Below are 22,193 nucleotides of genomic sequence, written 5' to 3' on the forward strand. Positions count from 1 at the left end.
TGCCCAAGGATGACCTGTGAAATATTATTAGACTAGCTGAGTGCAAACAGTGAAATATATACTATAGTAAAACATTCAGGATTATTCTAACAAGACCCAAGAAATCCAATTCTTGAATTAAAAAAACAAAATAAAATTATGTTTTCAAAAAATCCTAATATACAGAGGTAAAGTATTTGCAGATTGATTGAGAAATGTTAAAAATATTGTTTCTTTTATCTGTATTCTTTTTGTTATTGTTGTTAGGGGGAGGGAGAGTGAGTGAGAGAGATGGGGGGAGGGGCAGAGGCAGAGGGAGAGGGAGAGAGAGAAGTCCAAGCAGGCTCTATGCCCAGCACAGAGCCCAATGTGGGGTTCAATTTCATGATGGTGAGATCATGACCTGAGCCGAAATCAAGAGTTGGATGGTGAGATCATGACCTGAGCCAAAATCAAGAGTTGGATGCTCAACCGACTGAGCCACCCTGGCACCCTCTTCACCTATATTCTAATCCTCCTCCATAACTTTGTATATATACATATACATATATATATATATATATGTATATATATACACACACACACACATAAAGGAAGTGCTGAGAACATTTTATTTCAATTGATAAGAAGGCCTCCAACTTCTTACAAGGATGAAATTGAATCTGAAAAGAATTGAAATACTATTTTGTACATCTGAAATGATCATGATTTACTTGTAAACATGGAATGAAGGAAGGATGAAGAACCATTACATGTATAGAAGATTGAAAAGCATGTACTTGAGTGGGAAGGTGTTCTCTGAGTGCCAGTTGGTGACCAAAGGGTTATTAATAGGTGGATGGATTTATGAGCAAATGAAAGCACAAATACTAAGGGAAAGGACAACTCAGATGGCCAAGCTACAATAGTTCTGCCGTCTTACTCATCCTCTTGTTAATGAGATGTCTTTCCTGAAATATTTAGGCACAGTAGGTTTTTGATGAGACAGGACGAGTAATAGCATTAAGGTTAAGAAGATTAAAGTGATGTTATTCTAGAAATTCAGTATAGCTCCTGCTGTACGTCAGGATGACTGAAGGAAACCAACTTCTTTTAGGAGAATTATGTTCTGATTTGTAGCAGAGTGCTTTAGTGGACAAATGTACAAGGCTGGGATTCAGAATACCAGCATTTGACTCAATCTTATACTATCTGATTCTTTCACTAATTCTGTAATCTCAGGCAGGATACTGCTGGGACACTCAGTTCCTTCATCTGTTAAGCAAGGATTCAGGGGGTGATGCAAGGACTAAAAATTAAATGGAAGGAGGTAATGTAAATAAACTCCCTTGCTCCTGATACATACTTAATAAACATTAACATCCTCTCCTCATCAGCAGATGTGCTACTAAATATGCAGTCGACAAGAGAAATTAAAACATGGTGAAAGATATTTTGATATTTTGACTGAATCCTATTTGAAACACATACTTGGAATGGTTGATGGAAAACTTCATCCCAAAGTAAAAGTCTGCTTTGTGCAAAGGGATTATTCTAACTCCTTTAGGTATACCATTCACTTAAGTTATATACCTAACCAATGACTGGATTTTTAATTCTGTGAATGAATACATTTTCTTTGCCTTTCCCTTTAAGTCACTTATAATCAAAGGAAAATCTGAGTTTTAATACATAGTACTTAAAATCCCTTCCAGCTCCAATATTTTATTATTCTGTGGATATGGAAACATATATATGTATATATAGTTTATATAACTATATATAACTTTAACATATATATAAACTAAATTCCAATCAATATTCATCAAGCCCATACCTTGTACCAGCAGTTTTACTAGGAAAATGATTACAATGATTAATAAAATATAGTTATGGCTCTCAAAGAATTTATATGTATACAATTGAGTTCTCCGCTTATAATTTGGTTGAGTTCCTCAATGACTTATTTTTAAAAAACTTTCTCATCAAAGTATAACATATGCAAAAGCATGCACAAATAAGAAGTGTACAGTTTGAAGAATTATCAAAAAGTTCTGTGGTTCATTTTCTCTTAATGTGTGAAGCCTGTTTTCCCATGGAAACATGTTTTCCCATGAATGCTCCATTAACCTAAAATACAGCTTGCATTCACTGCTCATAGGATTAAAGGACACAGGAAAAATGTATAACTTTGTTTTGATGGATAAACTTCTACTACATTGTCACTGGGTTTAGGATTCAGGTGGCATGGGACTGAAGTTGTAGTTCCTGACCTCATTTGCTGAAGGATTGGGCCAGATTTTACCACTTTTTTCTTTAATTAGTCTTCCTACTTAGTACCTGAACTTAGCAATTAATCTCCAAGAATACTATAATAGTAACAGAAGGCAATGTTTGTAAAGTGCTTACCATATAGCTTTGTTCACAGGAGCTATTATACTATTAGCAGCAGCAACATCATCTTCATGTCACAGAACCTTGTCAAGAGGGTGGGTTCTGTTACCCTAGTCTACAGGAGAACTTGAGGGCAGGCTCCAGACTTTGATGGTAGCTTAAACAACCATCAGAAGTGCAGTGGGGAATGTAGGGACCTGAGTAACACCAGTAGGGCAGGTTTGAGGATTCTAGGTGAATGCACCCTAGGTAGTTTTTTATTCTCAAGGAATGTGCATAAATTGACTCCTGCCTATGTGTGTGTGTGTGTGTGTGTGTGTGTGTGTGTGTGTGTGTGTATGCAAATCTGACACCTTTTATTTCAGGCTGAACATCTGCTGCTCCCTGCAGGATGGAAGTAGCCAAGAAAGTAAGGAAAGAAAGACTTTTTTTGTCTTGTTTATGAGATGGCAGGTGGCCTTTTATCCTCTGACTTTTCCAACTCAGCTAACCCCTGCTTTCCCCCAAGGAGTTTAAAAATCTAAATGTTCACTGTTCAACTTGCAAACACAAGCTGAAATACCCAGATGTCCTCAAATGTGGCTGATCTCTTTGTAGGATATGCCTCATGCTGTTTGACTGACAAATGGTTACACCAGACAGAATCCAGAAGAGATGATACAAGAGCCCGCTCAGGGTGGTTTAAAGCTTTTTATGTGTTCTCTACTTTATTTGTTTTTATTTTTTGTATATGTTTAAATATTTTGTTCTAAGAAAATGTTGCTGAGATATGATTGCATAACCTGCAATGATGTGATTCTCCACAGTTCATACAATACTGGCTTTGGTTCATTTGTCCAACAGCTACCCCTGACCACCCACCACTTTTCTGGATCTTTCTTACCGTAATTCTTCAGTCCATGAGTTGCCATGGAAACCACCATATTACTAGAGTGTGATCTCTCTTCATCATTGACCCCCTCACACAAACACTCCCACACACAATAAATGATGAAACCTGAGTAGGCACTTGACTTGAGCTGAACCACTCAGTCTTCCTACAGGAATCTAGAATTGACTAAAAGAGTTCAGCTTAATCCGCTCCCCCCTTGAGTTGAGGAGCTGCTATCTGCAACAATTTCTTGCCATTTGGACAAGGAAAGAAAGACGGCATGATGACCAAAGGAAAGATAAATGGAGAAGCAAGGAAAAGTGAGAAATGTGGAGAAAATCCTAACCTGATTATAAGAATTCCTGAGATTCAGGTGTGTGTATGTGTGCATTTGCATGTATGTGTGTGCGCGTGTACTTTATTTAATCCTATAAGATACTTGGAATCCTTACAATAAATCTCCTCTGCTTCTGATGCTCTATTTGAGTTGGATTTTTGCTGCCTATAGTCAATGTCCTTATTCTAAGTTGCCTCCAAACTTACCAGGATCCTCAGGCTGGCCCTTGTGCCAATGCCCCACACTAGCTCTATCCTAAAATTAGAATTTTAAAAAGAATCAGTCTGTACTTTGAGAAGAGGTGAAGAGTAACCCTTTTTCTTCTTAGGAGTATGGAGCCTTCATCTCTCTGAGGCAGGGGACTAGGCAGGAGCAAGAGAACTTCAAGGTAGAGTGGAATATAAACTTAGAATCCAGTGGAGTCCATTCCACCCTGAGGTCTTTCAGGGGAAAACAGGGACAAAACTAATAGTAATGGAGGGAATGAAGCAGTAAGCCTGCGTAATCGCTAGAAGAAAAGAAGACACGGAGGGTCTTTTTACTGCAGTCAGAGCAAGTAAGATGTTCATTAAGTGCCAGAAGTCCAACAGCCATCATCATTTACGGAAAGCCATGAACATAATAAACATAACGCTGGGCCCTGGGGACACTACCTGAAATGTGATCTTTTCCTTCAAGGTAATGTTTGCTGCAACTTCTGAATCCACTGAAAGATCAGTATGAGAAAAGTTTCAGAACAGAAATATACTGGGTAGGTGCAAGTAAAATTTCTAGGCCATTATTTACTGAGCTTTTTCCACCTTATCTGATACCATTGTAAGCACCATAAAAGTGTATGATACATAAAACAATTCACCAGAAAACATTTCTTGCAGGAAAAATATTTTAAAATATACACTGACAAACAAAACACCTGTTGCTTCTCCGATAGCAAGGAAAGCTGACATGATCAAATAACATGTGAGTCCTTTAATACGCAATTTTCAAAGAACAAATATCTCAAAAAGGTGCAGAATTAATTATGTTCTCTTTTTACACAAGACTGAGCTAGCAGATGCACACCTACACTCAGGCTACTCTTGAAGAGCTAAGTATCTAGGTTGTCGGATATGATTTTTAAAATTAGTACCATTTGGTAAATCATTTTCAGGAAAATTGCTTCCAAGTAGCCCAATCTTATTTCAGTCTGAAATGGGTACTAAATTTAAACCAAGTCCCTCCTTTGGAAATAGCTCTCTTTTCAGTACAATCTTGAATTAAATTGTAATATAGTCACATCGGTGGCAAGAGATGTTGGTAAATCACAGATTTCACTTGAAAGATCTATTCAGCCTTGTTGTTATCTAAGTGAGGAAGCAGAGTCAAACCTCATGGATATAGTACAGCTTAAGTATTTAAGAAACTGTCCAGTGTCAAGTGACCCAATGGACACATTTCAATACAACTTAGGAATTAGATGCTTTTATCAGTGTTATTTGTGTTTGAGATAGGGGCTGCCTACTGAAAACTCAAACAAAATAAAGATTCACCTCGGCATATTAAAGGCATGGGGGTCTAGACTCAGAAATATAAATTCACATTCAGATACCACTGAAGCTAATGCTAACTAAGGAATATGAGATATACTCAACCAGATTCCACCATACACATTAGAGACCCTATATCTCACAGTTAACCATTAAGTAAGTGCAACAGATCTGTGTGTTATGTTTTGATGAAGTATTTTATAAACATAGATAAGCTGCTTTGCTAGACCTAGAATTTTCCATGTGTAAATTCATTTCACCCAGGAAGTTTGTAGTCTCATATCCTAGACAATAAATGTGAAGTGAATAACAGTCCAGAATGACATAATGGTTAAAGGTATTGATTCTTTACTTTCTGGGGGTTTTAGTGTTGTAAGAGTTCATCTATTTCTACAGAAAATACATGTGTGAGTTTAGATTTGAAGGCAGATCCTTTTTCATCTTAAGACAACTTACTATACCAAATTACTTGGAGGAATTACGTTATCTATACTGCAAGAGGGTTTTTTTTTTTTTTTAAATTCAGCTTAAATTCCTCCTATGGCTTTTGAAAACCTCTCATCTTAAATTTAAGGGAAGTGAAAAGTAGTATTTCCAATTTAGCTATTCTTTCAATTTATTCTTTTTAGTATTACAAAAAAAATTGATACTTTCTTTGGCTTTGTTACCTCTTAGGAAAGTAATTCTGAATTCTCTTAACTTTTCATTTAATTTTATTTTTAAGTAAGCCATATGCCCAAAGTGGGGCTTAAAATCATGACCCCAATACCAAGACTCATATGCTCTACCAACTGAGCCAGCCAGGTGCCTCAGATCAAGGTTGTAGGGAACTAGGATGTTAAGAAATGAGGTTTTAAGTAGCTATGAGAAGTCAGCACCTCAACCACTCAAGTATGACCACATACGTCCAAGTGGAAAGAAGCTGCTGGAAGAGCATGTCCTCAGGGGCTCCCTTGTCTCTGCCTCAGGAGCCTTCTCTGAACTTTGCAGTAGCCTCTTGTGCTGTATTGGAGATGGGTAGTCCAGGTCCTTCACCTAGATAGGTCACTGACCCTCAAGAAACTGGAGAAATACCCCTTTCTTTATTAAAGAAGTAGGAATTCTTTCTCTACCTTTCAGAACGAGGAATATTAATGACTAACAAAATGCTTCCACAATATGGGTTAGTCAGAAGAATAGTTCCTCTCAGGGAAAAAAAACCCTAGAATATTGCAAATATCTGGGGCAAAACTCAAGGCGGCCGATCGAGACTTTTGTTGTTACTGAACATTATGCATGCTCTGGCTTGCCTTTCAACAATCATTCCTATTAAATCATTTGTGCCACTGACACATCTAATGAAGTCATATTCGTGACCAGCTTAATCCCAAGATGCAGGGTAGTACCTATTTTGTTAGGAAAGCTCTTTGTATAAACTGAGACACGCAGCAAATATCTAATTTCATAAAATGCTCATTATGCTTTCAGTGTATCAATCTTTGGCTTGAATCCTTTTATGCATATTTAGTAATTTTAAGATAGACTATTTTGGGTACTGTTTGACAAAAAGATTTCTCTTAAGCAAACTCCCTAGCAAGCAAGTGGAATAGTAAACAGTTACAAACACAGCAAACTCTGAGCCATATATTCTATCTGGAAATCTTTAAATTCTGGAGAAATCATGCATCTGTAGCTAAATAGTATATCACTAAAACTGATGCTTGTTATAAGCGCATGAAAATAAACAAGAAAGAAACTGAATTAAAGGAGGTCATCTATAAACAATACTTTCCTAAAATGTTGATAACCAACGCCAGGCTTGATTTCTACCTAATTATTTAATTGTTCAACTACTGGCTGAATAACCATACCTTATTCATTCAGGGACTTTTACAAGTGAAGTCATGACATGTGCTTTTACTGTTATAAATGATCCTGAGGATCCATGTTTTAGGTCTCAGCACTAATTAGAAGTGAGACTTACATCACTCTCATGACCTTCTCGAAGGTTGTATGTGAGGTCATGCTGAATGTCTTCCACAAACTTGTGAGCATACTCTGGGTAAAGGTCTAGCACTTCAAAGAGTCCTTTGAGGATGATGCACTGAAGATCACAGTAGGTTAAAGCCTTCACATCTGCGTTGGTCTTGATCACTTGGTCCTTAATTGATAGATTTGCTCCAATTAAGTCCCCTTTCCCTTGAAACAGTGAAAAAAGAGACATGTCACTTTTAAACAAAAGCAAGCTGGGACTGGAGACTTCATTTGACTTACAGGCTTCACTTCTCTGAGATGACTCTGCAAAGAAAAAGAAACCTTTATCTTGGCAGTGTTGATATTTGGGGTCTGGCAATTCTTTGTCATGGGAGGGGGCTTTCTGTACACAGTAGAATGTACATATTCCCAATCCCCCAGTGGTGACAACCAAAAATATCTTCAGGCATTGCCAAATGTTCCCTGGCGAGGCAAGACTGTTCCTGGTTGAGAGCAGTGGTCGAGGGGATAAAGACTAGGAGAGCCAGAGAGGGTCGAGGGGATAAAGACTAGGAGAGCCAGAGAGGGGATAAAGACTAGGAGAGCCAGAGACAGCAATTGTCATGCATAGATGACTCCAGACAACCCCTCATGGCATTCAACAAATAACTTCAAACAAAGCAGTTGACATTTTTGTCACAGTTGCCTCAACTGTTCAAGAGAAATGATAATGGCTCCAGTTTTTTTTGTAAGGCTCTGTATCATATCCTGAAAATGTCTATTAATAATTTTGATTCTAACACAATAATTGTCCTCATCATCAGCTTGCTAACATACTCAGGTTGTTTTATTTACCTCTGAACATGTCTATCAGACAGGATGGCAAGGAGAGAGAAGGTGGCCTCCTTCCATCTCCTCAGAACTGGGGGGCAGAGAGAAGTATTAGACATGATGGACACTGAATGTACTAAATGAAAATATAAGACACAAGCTATACTTCTAACACTCTCTAACAGTGTAAAAGGCCAATTTTCCCATTAAAAAAAAAAAAAAGCAAAGAAAAGAAAAGAAAGAAAAAGAAATCAAATAAATGAAAACTATGTGCTCTTGGCTTGCACCACTGTAAGGAGAGAGACTTACCACCACTTTGTCATCTGTGCCCGACCCACTCCCAGCACCTTCTGGTATTTTGCCTGCGGAGTCTCTATCAGTCTTAGGTTGGATTCGCCTGCCTGGGAACTAGCTGGCTTCCTTGAGTTTGCTGATTAGATAATACTAGATGATGTATTTGAATCTTTAAAATATTTCAATTGATTTGAATCAGTTTAGCTTAGCAGGAAGGCGAGCATAAATATAAGTGTTGATTGCACCTTCAGATTGATTTTAGACACAGCCATTAATTCACTCGGCATCCATGTGAGAAACATGAAAGAAAATCCATTCAATCATCAGACAAACTTAGGTTAAACACTGAAGTAATATGACCTAAGTTCACAGAGGACACTGGCATGAGATTCATGGCTACAACTTTGGAATTTCTTTGCTTTGTCCTCCTGCCTGTGCTTTAAATTTTATTATTTTTTTAATGGCCACTTTACTCTGTCTCACAGGGAATCAACAACCAACAACTGATCAGCAGAGAAACCACCAAACAAATAATATCTTTGGAATGGTATACAGCAAATTGCCCTGTCCCACATTCGGTTATTTTTTTAACTTATAAATTGTTATTTTTTTATCGTGCTCAGCATTTCTGGAAGGAAAGTATCTGACCTATAGCAGGCTTCAATAAAATTCTGTTTTATTGAATTTCACAGTAAAAGGAAACATGCCAAATTAACCATGAATACTTGAAATATTCATAAGTATATAAAAGATAAAAATTGAACATTTAAAAATTATTGAATTACATCTAAGTATTATCTTTGAAATAACATTAAATTCAAACCTTGAGGCTGAGCCTATTTGACCAAAGAAAAAAGGGACTAAAATCTATACTTACAGTTCTAAGGGAATATACAACTACATGGTGCTAGAGAATTCAAGTTGTTTTTGTTGTCACCGATACTGCTAAACTTGGCAATTTTGTTTCTTACATGTTTTATTAGAAATCTAAATTGGGGGGATCCCTGGGTGGCTCAGCGGTTTAGTGCCTGCCTTTGGCCCAGGGCGTGATGCTGGAGACCCGGGACTGAGTCCCACATCAGGCTCCTGCATGGAGCCTGATTCTCCCTCTGCCTGTGTCTCTGACTCTCTCTTTCTCTCTATGTCTGTCATGATAAATAAATAAAATCTTTAAAAAAAAAAAAAGAAATCTAAATTGATGCTCAAAAACTCAAAATTGGGTACCAATGCAAGATGTAAATATACCATCTGCTCTGCTTTTTTGCCTTTTTAAGATTTTATTTATTCATGAGAGACACAGAAACAGAGACACAGGCAGAGGAGAAGCAGACTCCCTGCAGGAGCCCGATGCGGGACTCGATCCCAGGACCCGAGGATCACGACCTGAGCCAAAGGCAGATGCTCAACCACTGAGCCACCCAGGGATCCCAGATGTAAATATACCAGGATGCTTTGAATCTAGTAAATTTTGAAATTTGTATATCTCAGGAGAGTTTGTCATGATGTAGTGTCTTGCTACAAAGAGTGTTTATATATTCTGTTAAGCAACTGCTGTTTAGAACGACTTTAGGGTCATCACACATTCATACTTTGGATGACCATAGCATGACTATTTAAGCCACAATGACCCCAGCTATAAAAGCAACATCAACATCTTTCTAAGCTTGGCACCATAGAAAGAATTCCAGTGTATTTTTCATTTAATGAGTATTTATGAAGCACTGACCTATGTACCAGACCTTGTGTTGAGCCTTGGTATGTGTACACTGGTAAATAACAATGTGGTCCTACCTTCACTGATTTTATGGTCTTGTGAATTTCTTACTATCTAGATTTAGGACCTTGATATAAGTTTCTTAATTAGTCTAGGTCTCAGTGTCCTTATTTCTAAAGAAGAGAAGGATTTCTATGATCTCTTTCTCCATTTTTCAGAATTCTATTATTGATATTTGCTAACTAGTGAGTCTTCCACAGGCAGTGGGATATGGGGGGTGTGTGAGGCAAGCTGATGGGAAGCATCTGCAAATTATCCAGGTTAGAGCCATAACATGTTTAATTATAATTAAGCAGACTAATACCATCTGTGAAGAGCACATTTATCAGTGCTTTGTCATTTTCTTTTAAACATCAGTGAAGAAATTGGTAGAAAAACATAATTACCAGGACATGAAATGGAAGTGCACAAGGCAAACAAATTCTATCCCCATAACAAATCCTTGATTCTATGTCAACCGCCTCCCCAGGCATCAGATTAAGAAATGCCTTCGTGTATCGACTGGACAACTGAGTTGCTTGAATAAGTTACGGCTTGACAGCTGTTTGGTGATCCTTCTTCCCTACAACATTATATATTAATTCATTTTGTTGGCAGAGTGAATGTGTATTAAATATCTAAAGATCAAATGTGAAGCCATGTGCTTACATTTATTAAAGTCAGTATTGCTTTTAATTGGCCCTATATGACAATATTACCACAGGGGAAGTAAAATACCCAATCTCCATTGAAATAATGTTAACCAAAAAGATAGAATATTAGTAGTTTGTTATCCTTGTTTGGGTTTAGTCCCAATACCACATACAAGCATTTAGAATGGTCATGTGACAGTTTGCATTTAAACCATTTTTCGTGTTCGACACAGTAGAAATGAAGATGTGAAAATGTTAATTATGAAAATCATAATTCATGGAGGAAATTGGGGCCAAGAGCATAAGGCAAAGGATTAAGCCTTTCAGATGTGAGTAGAATTTTTTTCAATAAGAAAATCCAGTTGAATTATGTATTACAAACAATGCTAATCACCTAGAAGCCACTGAATTTGTACCTATTATGTTCTAATGTTATGGAGGTTGGCTTCATATTCCATTCCTAGAATTGTTGCTAGTTACTGAATGTAAAACACACCAAGATTATGGAAAAAAGAGATTATATATATTTAAACAAGTTATATTATTTTTGCTTACAAGCATATCAAACCATGTAGTTTTGGAAAAATAACTATATGCCCTTCTAAAGGAAGGCTATGTTAATAGGCAGGCTATAAAACTTACATGGTCTTAAGGAAGGCCATGGAAAATTATTTTATGATTAAAAGTAATTTTTGAAGCAAATTTAGAAATAACTGTAAATTTTGATTTAGAATCACAAAATAATAGAATGGTTGTTAACTTTGCCAAGTTGGTAGCAGGAGTTTTAAGCCTCACTCCGACACTGATAATGAACTGGCCAACCTGAAAATGAACTCTTTCGGTTGCTATCCTGTGCCTTTCTTAAAAAAAATTTTTTTTTAATTTTAGTTAATTTAGTTAACATATAGTGCATTATTAGTTTCAGGAGTAGAATTTAGTGACGATCAGTTGCATATAATACTCAATGCTCATTACATCAAGTGCCCTCCTCAATGCCCATCATCCAATTGCCCTATCCCTCAACTTTGTACCTTCCCTCCAGCCTTTCTATTAAGGAGAAAAAACATGAGGATGAATCAAGAGTAGTACCAAAACTTTAAAAAGCAAGCCCTACCTTTCCTCTGGTAAGTGGCAAATTGAGTGAATATGAAGCAATGAGAAGCCTGTGGGTATTTCACTATTCACTAGCCTCCCCTTTCCACCTTTAATCAGGACTAACCATGGCAACCTAACAGGATAGTAGGATTTAAGTTGGATAATGGACATAAAACACCTGGCTCATATTGGGGATTCAATAAATATTAGTTCTCTTCCCTTTCCCAAATATAATCTGTCTTGAAGCTTATGACTAGAATCCAGTGAAAGCAGGCTTACAATAATTATATAGAATAGCAGGCATTGCTTAGAGGTGGAAAGAGAACTGGATATAGAGTCAAAAGACCTAAGTTAGCTTTGGCTTTGGAAAAACAGAGAAAATACCACTCCCATCTGTTTCTTTGTGTTAGGAAGGCTTAAATAAGAACCTGCACGTGAAAATATTTTATAAATGGTTAAGTGCTTTATAAATCTTAGTTCTTAAATTATATTAAAAATAAATTAACCTTTTTATATTAACACAAATTCTAAACATCGATATACTACATTGGTGTTCAAAATATATTTATTGTTTAGGTCACAACCTGACACATTCTTAGGCCCTCTGTAAATATTAGTTGAATGAACAAAAAAAAAAAAACAAAAAAAAAACAAGAGATAGTGATTTTAAAAGAATTACACAAAAATTGTGAGTAGGAATTTTTCTACATTAACTCTACACATCATCTTTTGTCAGCTGACCTTGTATTTTATTTATTTTTTTTTAAATTTTTTTTAAATTTTTATTTATTTATTTATGATAGTCACAGAGAGAGAGAGGGGCAGAGACACAGGCAGAGGGAGAAGCAGGCTCCATGCACCGGGAGCCCGATGCGGGATTCGATCCCGGGTCTCCAGGATCGTGCCCTGGGCCAAAGGCAGGTGCCAAACCGCTGCGCCACCCAGGTGACCTTGTATTTTAATGAAAACCAATTGTATCTTAATAAATGGGAGTCAACTTTGTGGTATAAAATCTTTACAAACCATCCTATGAAATTTCTTTCAGGAAGTAAAAATAAAAAACCTTGAAAATATTGGATTAATGACTGCAGTGAGAGCTTATTCTCAATGCATAATAATTTTTGCACTATTTCTAGCCCAGATGAAATAATTTTTATGTTCTTCTCTGAATTTGTTCTCCACAGAAATAAAGAAATGCTCTCTTAAAATTGATCGGCTACTTCACCAAAAGGCAGCAAGTATCACGACTAATAATCTGGCTTTAAGAATAAAAAAGAACTGTGTTCATTTGCTTATCATGTTATTTGGAGAAATTAACTAAGATACTATTTATTCATTTGTAAAATGGGGTTAATATTCATACTGCTGGGGATGCCCAGGTGGCTCAGTGGTTAAGCGTCTGCCTTTGGCTCAGGGTGTAATCCTGGGGTCCCGGGATCGAATCCCGCATCGGGCTCCCTGCATGGAGCCTGCTTCTTTCTCTGCCTATGTCTCTGCCTCTCTTTTTCTGTGTCTCTCATGAATAAAATAAAATCTTTAAAAAAATATTCACCCTGCTGGATTTTTAACAAGAATGAAATGATATGTTGGATGTAATACTTAGCACAGGGTAAACTCAGTATGTGGCATAACAATAATAAATAATTGGCAAATGAAATCCATTTAAGAAATAATCCTAATTCCATATGTTCACCCAGAATTTCCTTACTCACAATAGCAGTATTCCGTTCCCCCACCATTTTCTCTTCTCAACTTATGCTCTAGGGTAAAATTTCTTGAGGTTTTTAAACTTAGACCCACCAAGAATAGCCAGCACCATGCTGTCTTTAAGAACTTCCATGGAGCCTGAGCATACAAAGTAGATGGCCTGCAAAGCATCTCCTTGACGAAGCAGATACTCCCCCGGAGCACAGAAAGAGGTTTTGATGTGTAGAGACAGAGACCTGAGGCAGCCCCGGCTGGCACATTCAAAAAGGGACAACTGGAGGATTTCCTTGTTCAAATGCATAGTGATGTCAGAACGCAGCTCGTCTGGAAAGTCTTTCAAAAGCTGTCAAGATGAAAGAAGAAATCAAGTTGGGTTAAGTCTAGTCTAATTTATTTACTCTGCAAGAGAAGAGGGATGTTTTTCCCACTGTTTGACCAACTAGTGTACAGAAGAGGAAATATATAGAACCCTGGGGAGATTTTTCAGTGACTGTGACCCCAGTTAGCTGCTACTATAAAATCAGCAGATAATAAGTCTGGAGAAATATGATACATTAATAAAAGACTCTAGAATGAAGATGTATGGCTTCTTGTGACTTAATTTTCACAAAGACTCTCACTCAGGAGAGAAGATATAGAATTTGGACCCACTGGTATTTTCCTCTGGCATCATGGTCATATCTGCACAAGCGGAGAAACCAAATCATCAATTAAAAGAGGGATTATAGTTTGATTGGGGCACTGTAGCACAGTTGATTATTATAGGATACCTTTCTTACGTGGTGATCTGGGGTATTCCTGGAAGTCCACAGATAATACACGTGCCAGAAGACATTTTCTTTTTTACTTTGTTGGTTTTAAAGGCACACAGTAACTTGGTTAATCTAATAATCCAACATTACACAATTTAATGGTCATAAGAATTGATTGGTTCCTCCAGAGAGGATCAATAAGAATGAAAGTCCACCTGATTGACCGAAGTAGCAAATTAATGTAAAACAATGGTCAGTCCAGAGTGTCATCATGAAAATGTAAGCCAAAGCCGATGAAAGAAGATGAACCAGGTTTCATGAGGGATTAAAAAATACAGGTAAAGAAGTTGGTGTGTACTTCACTTCTGAGGACTGCATTAGAGCACCTTGCTTTTACCTAAGAATATGTCCTTTCTGCCTGAAAACGTCAACATGAGAAATGAACATTACCTCATTTGAATCTATTCCATTGTTGACTGACCAGGTTGTTTGGAAATATTCAAGCATCCTCTGCTTGAGCTGCTGGGGCAGGTGATGGACCCGTATGAAGTCCTTCAGATCCTTAGTTCTAGTGTGATAGAGAGACCACCTGGAATACATCCTCTGTATGATCGCTGTCACGTTTCCAAACACCAAGGCATGCATTAAGGCTAGAGAGGACAACAAAGCATACAATGGGAGAGAAATATGATTGAGTAGCTCACCCCTTAAGTCTAAATTTACAGTTTATATATCCTGAATTCAGCAGAGTATGCTTATGTGGCCATGTTGATACAACTGTTTTGGTATGAGCATTTTGGTACAGCCACTTTGTCACAGAGTGGATCCTGATGCATTCACTTGAATCCATATGGCTTGATAAAAGTAAAAATATCTTCTAAAAATATTCAGTAATAGGTAAAATAGGCCCCTCTGACTCACAATCCACTAACTACTATTCTGGCTATGACCAACTTTTATTTTGTACTTTTTGCATCTATATTATTTTAATAGGTATAGTTTAATAGCCAAGATAAAATAATTTTGATATAATTTCATAAAAAGCTCTAAAGTTACAGTTCAATGGTTATCATAATAACAAATACATTTTAAAAATAAGTCTATTATAGAGGTACCTGAGGGGCTCAGTTGGTTAAGCATCAGACTCTTGACTTCGGCTCAGGTCATGATCTCAGGGTCAGGAGAGCCCTAATGGGCTCTGCCCTCAGCATGGAATCTGTTTGTCCCTTTCCCTTCCCCCTCCTACACATCCCCATCACTTGTGTGTGCATGCACACATTGTCTCTCTCAAAAATAAATTAATAAAATCTTTTTAAAAAATCTATTATAACTGGTTAACCTTTATTAGTCTTTTCCCCTAAGCCATCACTTAAAATTTGTTTTAGCATATTAAATATAACACATTTTTATTAATAAAGGTATAGAGAAAGTTGCTAGAAATGTAACTGAGGATTTTCTGAGCAATCTGAAGCTGAGATTAATATGGCTCCAATCGCCAACCTCACTTTAGCTCTGAGGTTACTTACATTTTAAGGAGATATCTGAAAACCTGGGACCATTAAAGAAACAAATGCATTCATAGAGAAAAACAGATATTCTGCTTAGAGTCATGTTGCCATTCTGAGAGGAACCAGGTTGGTACATATATATGCGATTCCTGTTTTAATGAGATTTCTCAGTTGGTATTTAATCCCCACTTTCTTGCTGACCCTTCCCCTTTCTCGAACCACCAACAGATTATAAAATAGAAGACAGTTCACAAGAATTCAAGAGTTGATGGGGCTTGGAGATGGGTCTTCTACTGAAAAAAAAAGTTATTTCTAGGAGTTATTCACCATAAGGAATGCCCAAGTATCTTAAAGTCAAGAAGGCAAGACAGGAATTTGTACTAAATAGTGATTAGCCAAACAGAACTGGAATGGTCTCTGCAGACACTAGCAGATAATCCAAGAAGGCCTTGAACCCACCCGGGGCTATGGCATTGGGAGAGTTGAGAGCCAGGTGTAGTTAGGTTTCTGGGCAGGTCAACTCTCAGTGATATTCAGAATTCACCCCTGATCCCCATCCTGGACAGGACTGACAACTCAGAGGTCGGGTGAAATCATCTGTTTCAACAGCTTTTGATAAAAAAAAAAAAAAAAAGACTAAAAATTTAGTAGTTTGTCTATTAGGACCTATCAAAGTGTCCTTGTACCAAAATCTCAATGTCAAAGGAACTCAAGTTTCTCAGCATCAAAATGAATACATTAGTGCAAATGTGTCAACATATTACTGCATCTATCTTCCAGAATCTTCATTCTATTTCAAGACAGCCTCAAATAAAATTTTCTCTTTCCTCTACATTCCCCAGTAATTAGTGACCACTGGCATGTTAATTTCAATCTAATCTAATATTGGAATTAAAACTCTTTCAGGTTATATATCATCATTTCTCTATGGAAGATATGGTCATCATGCCTATAAAGATAAATGGTAATAATAAGGAAGCCCCCAACATTTTAGAAAAGTTACTAGAAAAGGCTAAATTTAGGGTCTATACACAGGAGGAGTATAATGTTGCAGAGAGAATATGGGCTTCAGAATCAGACACATCAAGATTTGAAACCTGACTTTGGCACTTCCTAACTGTGAACTTGGGAAGATGTTAGAAATCCCATGGATAAGTAAGAGTGGTAACTTATTCATATGACTTTTTTGATATTTAAAGAGTTAATATATATATTTTTAAAGTGCCTAATATTTTGTATGAAAAACAGTGGCTGCTCAATTTATGCTAATTTTTCCTGTGAGATTGGAAAGTGTAATGACGAATTTTCAATATGCCCAGTAGTGTAAAAATATGGGGAAAAGGACTCAGTTTAGGTTTTACAGCAATCTCTTAAATATTTAAGAGTGTTTGTTAATGGAAATAACTTCTTGATGAAAGAAATTCAAGAAATATTTCAAAAATGCTGGCTCCATACAAATGTAAGTATATATTCTCTCTACATTTTCAAAAATGGAATGTCTTACAACGGGTCAAAATTATTCCAAGAAAGATGTATACTGCCTAATAACTCACTATTGAATGGCTCTTGGTAAATTCTAAATAGAGTTCCATTCTTCTGCATGTTTTTTAAAGCACAGTAGTTCCTATGTCAAATACTTTGTTTGGAAGAAGAGACCTCTATTTATGGTAAACACTCAGCAAAGGAAGGAAACGATTCTGCTCCAACTCAAAGAAATTAAACACCAATTTCAGGCTCAGTTAATATACTTATGGGCTCACTGTTTGGAAGCCCTACCATCTGTAAAAGTATGTAATAGTCTTTCATGGAGATTAAACTGAGTACTGAGAACAATTTTATTTCATTTATTTTAACACTGCTTTCCTTAATTATGTGTATGATTTTAACTTTGCTTTGCTTAATTATAATGTGTGTAAAACACTTAAAGTAAGAGAAGTAATATGTTCAGATCATTTAGCATCCTAATTGTACATTATCAATAAAATGAATTACTGGATTAATTGTAGCATTCTAAGTGTTGTTGGAAAGTTCTAGTCTATTTTCGAGTCACCATAATTTCAGTTTCATTTCAGCAGCAGCAAATACTTCTCATTTAAGTAGTTAAATAAATAAAACCACAGATCCCTTAATTTTTCAGTTTCTAAAGTTATTTTGCCTCTCTGTCACTGGTTATCACTTTCACACTGGTGAAGAGTGTAGATAACTGTCAGGCCAAATCATTCCATCTGCTATGGCAGTTTAACTCAAGAACTGCAATATCCAGGTCAGTTTGGAAGTTATCATTCACTTTTTCTTTTCCTCCTAGCAAATCTGATGTATATAATTCTTAAAGTAGCATGCTAGGGCTGCTGCTGAGTGTGTGGGTGGCTCTTTTGCTTTGTATAATTGAGTTTTGTATAAAACGAATCCTGTAAAATCCTGTCTTAATATCAGGTCTTGGGAGGAACCTCCGTAATTGGGATCTCAGAAGAAAGTCAATAGAACTTAAATGAAAGTGCACTCTTAGAGGGGCTGCCTGGCTTTCTTTTTCTGTGTCTCCTTTTCTTCCTCTTCCTTCTCTTTTCTCTTCCCTCCCTCTCCTTTCTTTTCTCCTCCCTCTCCCTTCCCTTTTCTCTCCCTGCCTCTTGGGCAGCACTGCTCTCCTGAGGTAGAGCATCCTTGCTGAGTTCGTCAGCCAACCACTTTGCAGTGCCTGCAGACTGTTTGCCCCTAATATAAAAGGAGACCAGAGCCCAGGCTTTGGGTAATCTTAGCTGCCCTCCTCCTCTCTCCCACCTACTCACTGACCTAGAATTTTCCCCTCCTGCTGGAGTACACTGGATTGTGGAGAGCAGATGGCGGAGAAAGCAGAGTGAGAACAATTTCCTAAACGACCTATTCGAATGGCAGTGTAGCCATCTTTAAAAAGCCTGAATTTGTGAACACCATAGCCCATATGGGGCCAATAAAATTCTGTCAGGAGAATATATATAGGATGAGAGGACCCAAGGAAAGCCTTAACTGTTAGGAATTTCACTTTACCTTTTTCAGGACAACAATGACTCATTTAAACGGGGCATGTCCTCAGGGATGAGCCACCTTCACTAGGAAGTTTTATCTGACCTCCGAGATTGAGCCAATGGACCCATCCATTGGGGCTTACTTATTAGGTGACTATGAGGCCGCTGTTAGTAAATCTGATAGAAGAGCCTTTATTTATTTTTTAATATTTTATTTATTTATTCACAGAGAGGGAGAGGCAGAGACATTGGCAGAGGGAGAAGTAGGCTCTGGTGGGACTCCGACCAAAGGCAGATACTCAACCACTGAGGCATCCAGGTGCCCTGATAGAAGAGCTTTTAAAGATATGGGAAAATGTTCTAATATATTTTGTTTAGCAGCAAAAATGATATGCAGAGTTAATGTAAATATTGTCAAAAAGAGGGTAATATATGTGTAAAAAGACTGAAAAGACTATCTTTGGTAATGGGATTTTATGTAATTTTAATTTTTGTGTGGACTTCTCAGTCTTTTCTAAATGTGCATTATAATAGGAAGAATTAAAATGGAAAAAGAAAGAACATCATCTGCCCAAGTTCCTATTTCCATTACTAAACTGTGAACTCCTCGAAGGAAAGTTATGTCTTAGTCATTTTTGTTTCCCCAGCATCTAGCACAGTGCCTGGCATAATTTAAGCATGCCATGAATATTTATGGAACTGAAGTGAACCTCTGGTCATTTGATATTTTGTTTTAAAAGTTTTGTAATCATGAGCAATTAGCTTAGAAAATATATTGTGAATAGTTCAGCCCCAAACACATCCTTTCACCCTCATCCCACTTCCCAAAGGCAATTTTTTTTTAAAATTTTTATTTATTTATGATAGTCACACAGAGAGAGAGAGAGAGAGAGAGAGGGGCAGAGACACAAGCAGAGGGAGAAGCAAGCTCCATGCCCCGGGAGCCTGACGTGGGATTTGATCCCGGGTCTCCAGGATCGCGCCCTGGGCTGAAGGCAGGCGCTAAACCGCTGCGCCACCCAGGGATCCCCCAAAGGCAATCTTTTAAAATTATTTATTTGAGGTCTTCTTGTGATCATCACCAATATTTTAGACAACTTAGTTTTACTTCCATTGGTTGAATCATCATGTTAAGACAAGACCTAAAAACAACCTGACATGAAAGGTGAGAACTCAGCTCACTGTTACCTACCTTCCCATCCCACACTTGGTAGTTACTATTTTTAGCTCATCTATTACAATTTTACAAGGCGATATTCATATCAATGACACATCAAGAAATTATACAAATACTAAATGTACAGCTTGCTTCTTAAAGCGTTTTACCCTCCTGATGAATAAACAGGATATTACCAGCACCCTAGGCCTTCCTTGTGTCCCCTTCACAGACACTAACCAGCCCCATTACCAAAGGTAACCTGTAGTTGTGAATTATATTGCAATCCATAAGCTTTGCCTACTTTTAAATTTTCTTTATTTTTATAAAATTTTATTTATTTATTCATGAGAGACACACAGAGAGAAAGAGAGGCACAGACACAGGCAGAGGGAGAAGCAGGCTCCATGCAGGGAGCCTGATGTGGGACTCGATCCCGGGTCTCCAGGATCACGCCCTGGGCTGAAGGCGGTGCTAAACTGCTGAGCCACCGGGCTGCCCTTAAATTTTCTTTAAACAAAGTCACACAATATGTACTTTTTGGTGTCTGACTTCTCTGCTTAGCATTCATTGTAAGATTCATCCATGTGGTTGCGTGATGTAATAGTTCATTCATTCTCATTACTGTATTGTATTCTATTGAATACTGGTTTCACGATTCATTTATTTATGTAATAGAAGCAACGATGCTTCTATAGACATTTATTGGTCTTTTGAAATATATATAAGTATTCTATTGGATATATACTCTCAGAAGTGGAATTGTTGAGTGGCAGAATACAAGTATGTTCAGTTTTGGTAAATATCAACAAAATTATTGTACCAATCGCACTCCCATCAACAGTATAGGAGAAGTCAAGGTGTTCCATATCCTCTCAAACCCTTGGGTTGACACTGTTTTTAAGAATAGCATTCTGGGCACTGGGCATCTGCCTTCGGCTCAGATCATGATCCCAGGGTTCTGGGATTGAGTCCTGAATCCTGCTTCAACCTCTCCCTCTGCCTGCCACTCCCCCTGCTTATGGTCTCTCTCTGTCAAACAAATAAATAAAATCTTAAAAAAAAAAAAAAAAAAAGAATAGCATTCTGGTGAATATAAATGCTATCTAATTTGATCTTAATTTACATGCCCTTCATGAACGATCCTGATTTGCATTGTTTATTTGGCATGGAAACCTATTTGTGAAGTATTTTCTAAAGTTTTTATGAATTTTTGGATTGTCTGCTCTTATGGATTTGTAGACAGTCTTTATTTATAATAGATAAGAGTCTTTTGTCAGATAGATATTTGTAAATACTTTCTCCTATCCTATGGCTTGCCTCTTTACATTTTTAAATCATGTTTTTTGATAAATACAAATTCTGTAGTTCAATTTACCCAGTGTTTTCTTTATGGTTAGGGCTCCGGCTAGAATTAATTTTAATGTACAGTTTTAGGAGGAGACGAGGTAGTTTTTCAATAAGCAGATATACGTTTGAACCAGCAACATTATTGAAAGAATCATCATTCCCCCGTCACACTACATGTCACCAATGTTATAAATAAAGTGACCATATGTGCGTGGACCTATTTCTGTACTCTCCTATTCCACTGGCCTATTTGTCTGTTCCTGAGCTAACACGTGCTTTCTTTTCTTTTCTTTTCTTTTTTTTTTTGTTAAGATTTATTTATTATTTGGGAGAGAGAGAAAGAGAGCAGGGGGAGGGGCAGAAGGAGTGAAAGAATCTCAAGCAGTCTCCACTCTGAGCACAAAGCCAAATGCTGGGCTCAATTCCAGGACCCTCAGATCATGACCTGATCCAAAATCAAGAGGTTGACACTTAACTGACTGAGCTGCCCAGGAGCCCATAGCATGTGCTTTCTTAATTGCTATAATGTTACAATGGATCTTGATATCTGTACTGCAAATCTTCCGATTTTATTCTTTGCCATTGCTTTGACCAGTTTTAGCTTTGCATTTGCACTCATCCGTAGAAACAGCTTGTCATTTTGCAAACACACACACACATACCCACCAACACACATGTACTAGAATTTTCATTGGCGTATTGAATCTTTAATTTGGGTAAAACCAGTATATTTAGAATATTGAGTCTTAAAATCATCACCATTGTAAATCCTTCCATTATTTTAAACAATTTGTAAATTTTCTCACTAATGTTTTGTAGTTTTCTGCATAGTAGAATTGCACATTTGATATTTGATATTTTTATAATTACTTCTATTTCATTTTCAGTTGTTTGTTACTATCATATAGAAATACTATTAATTTTTGCATATTGAACTTGTATCCAGTAGCTTTACAACATTCACTTATCAACTGTGATAGGTGTTTGAAACTTTTAAGGTTACATAAATTTGTCCAGATATGGATTTCTCTCCCATTATTTTTGCTAGATTTCTTT

At 37.1% G+C, this 22,193-nt stretch overlaps 1 protein-coding gene across 1 annotated transcript in view; it reads right to left on the reverse strand.

Moving 5' to 3' along the window:
* The window catches only part of KCNH8 (potassium voltage-gated channel subfamily H member 8), a 367,898-nt gene that overhangs the window by 44,481 nt on the left and 301,224 nt on the right, over window positions 1-22,193 (reverse strand). The window contains exons 9-11 of the mRNA XM_025448969.3: window positions 14,575-14,774; window positions 13,466-13,715; window positions 7,050-7,264 (exon numbers count right to left, since the gene is read on the reverse strand). Coding sequence (XP_025304754.1) covers window positions 7,050-7,264; window positions 13,466-13,715; window positions 14,575-14,774 — 665 coding nt within the window. The remainder of the gene's footprint in view (window positions 1-7,049; window positions 7,265-13,465; window positions 13,716-14,574; window positions 14,775-22,193) is intronic.

The sequence above is a fragment of the Canis lupus genome, chromosome 23, assembly GCF_003254725.2.
Source record: "Canis lupus dingo isolate Sandy chromosome 23, ASM325472v2, whole genome shotgun sequence".
Lineage (NCBI taxonomy): Eukaryota > Metazoa > Chordata > Mammalia > Carnivora > Canidae > Canis > Canis lupus.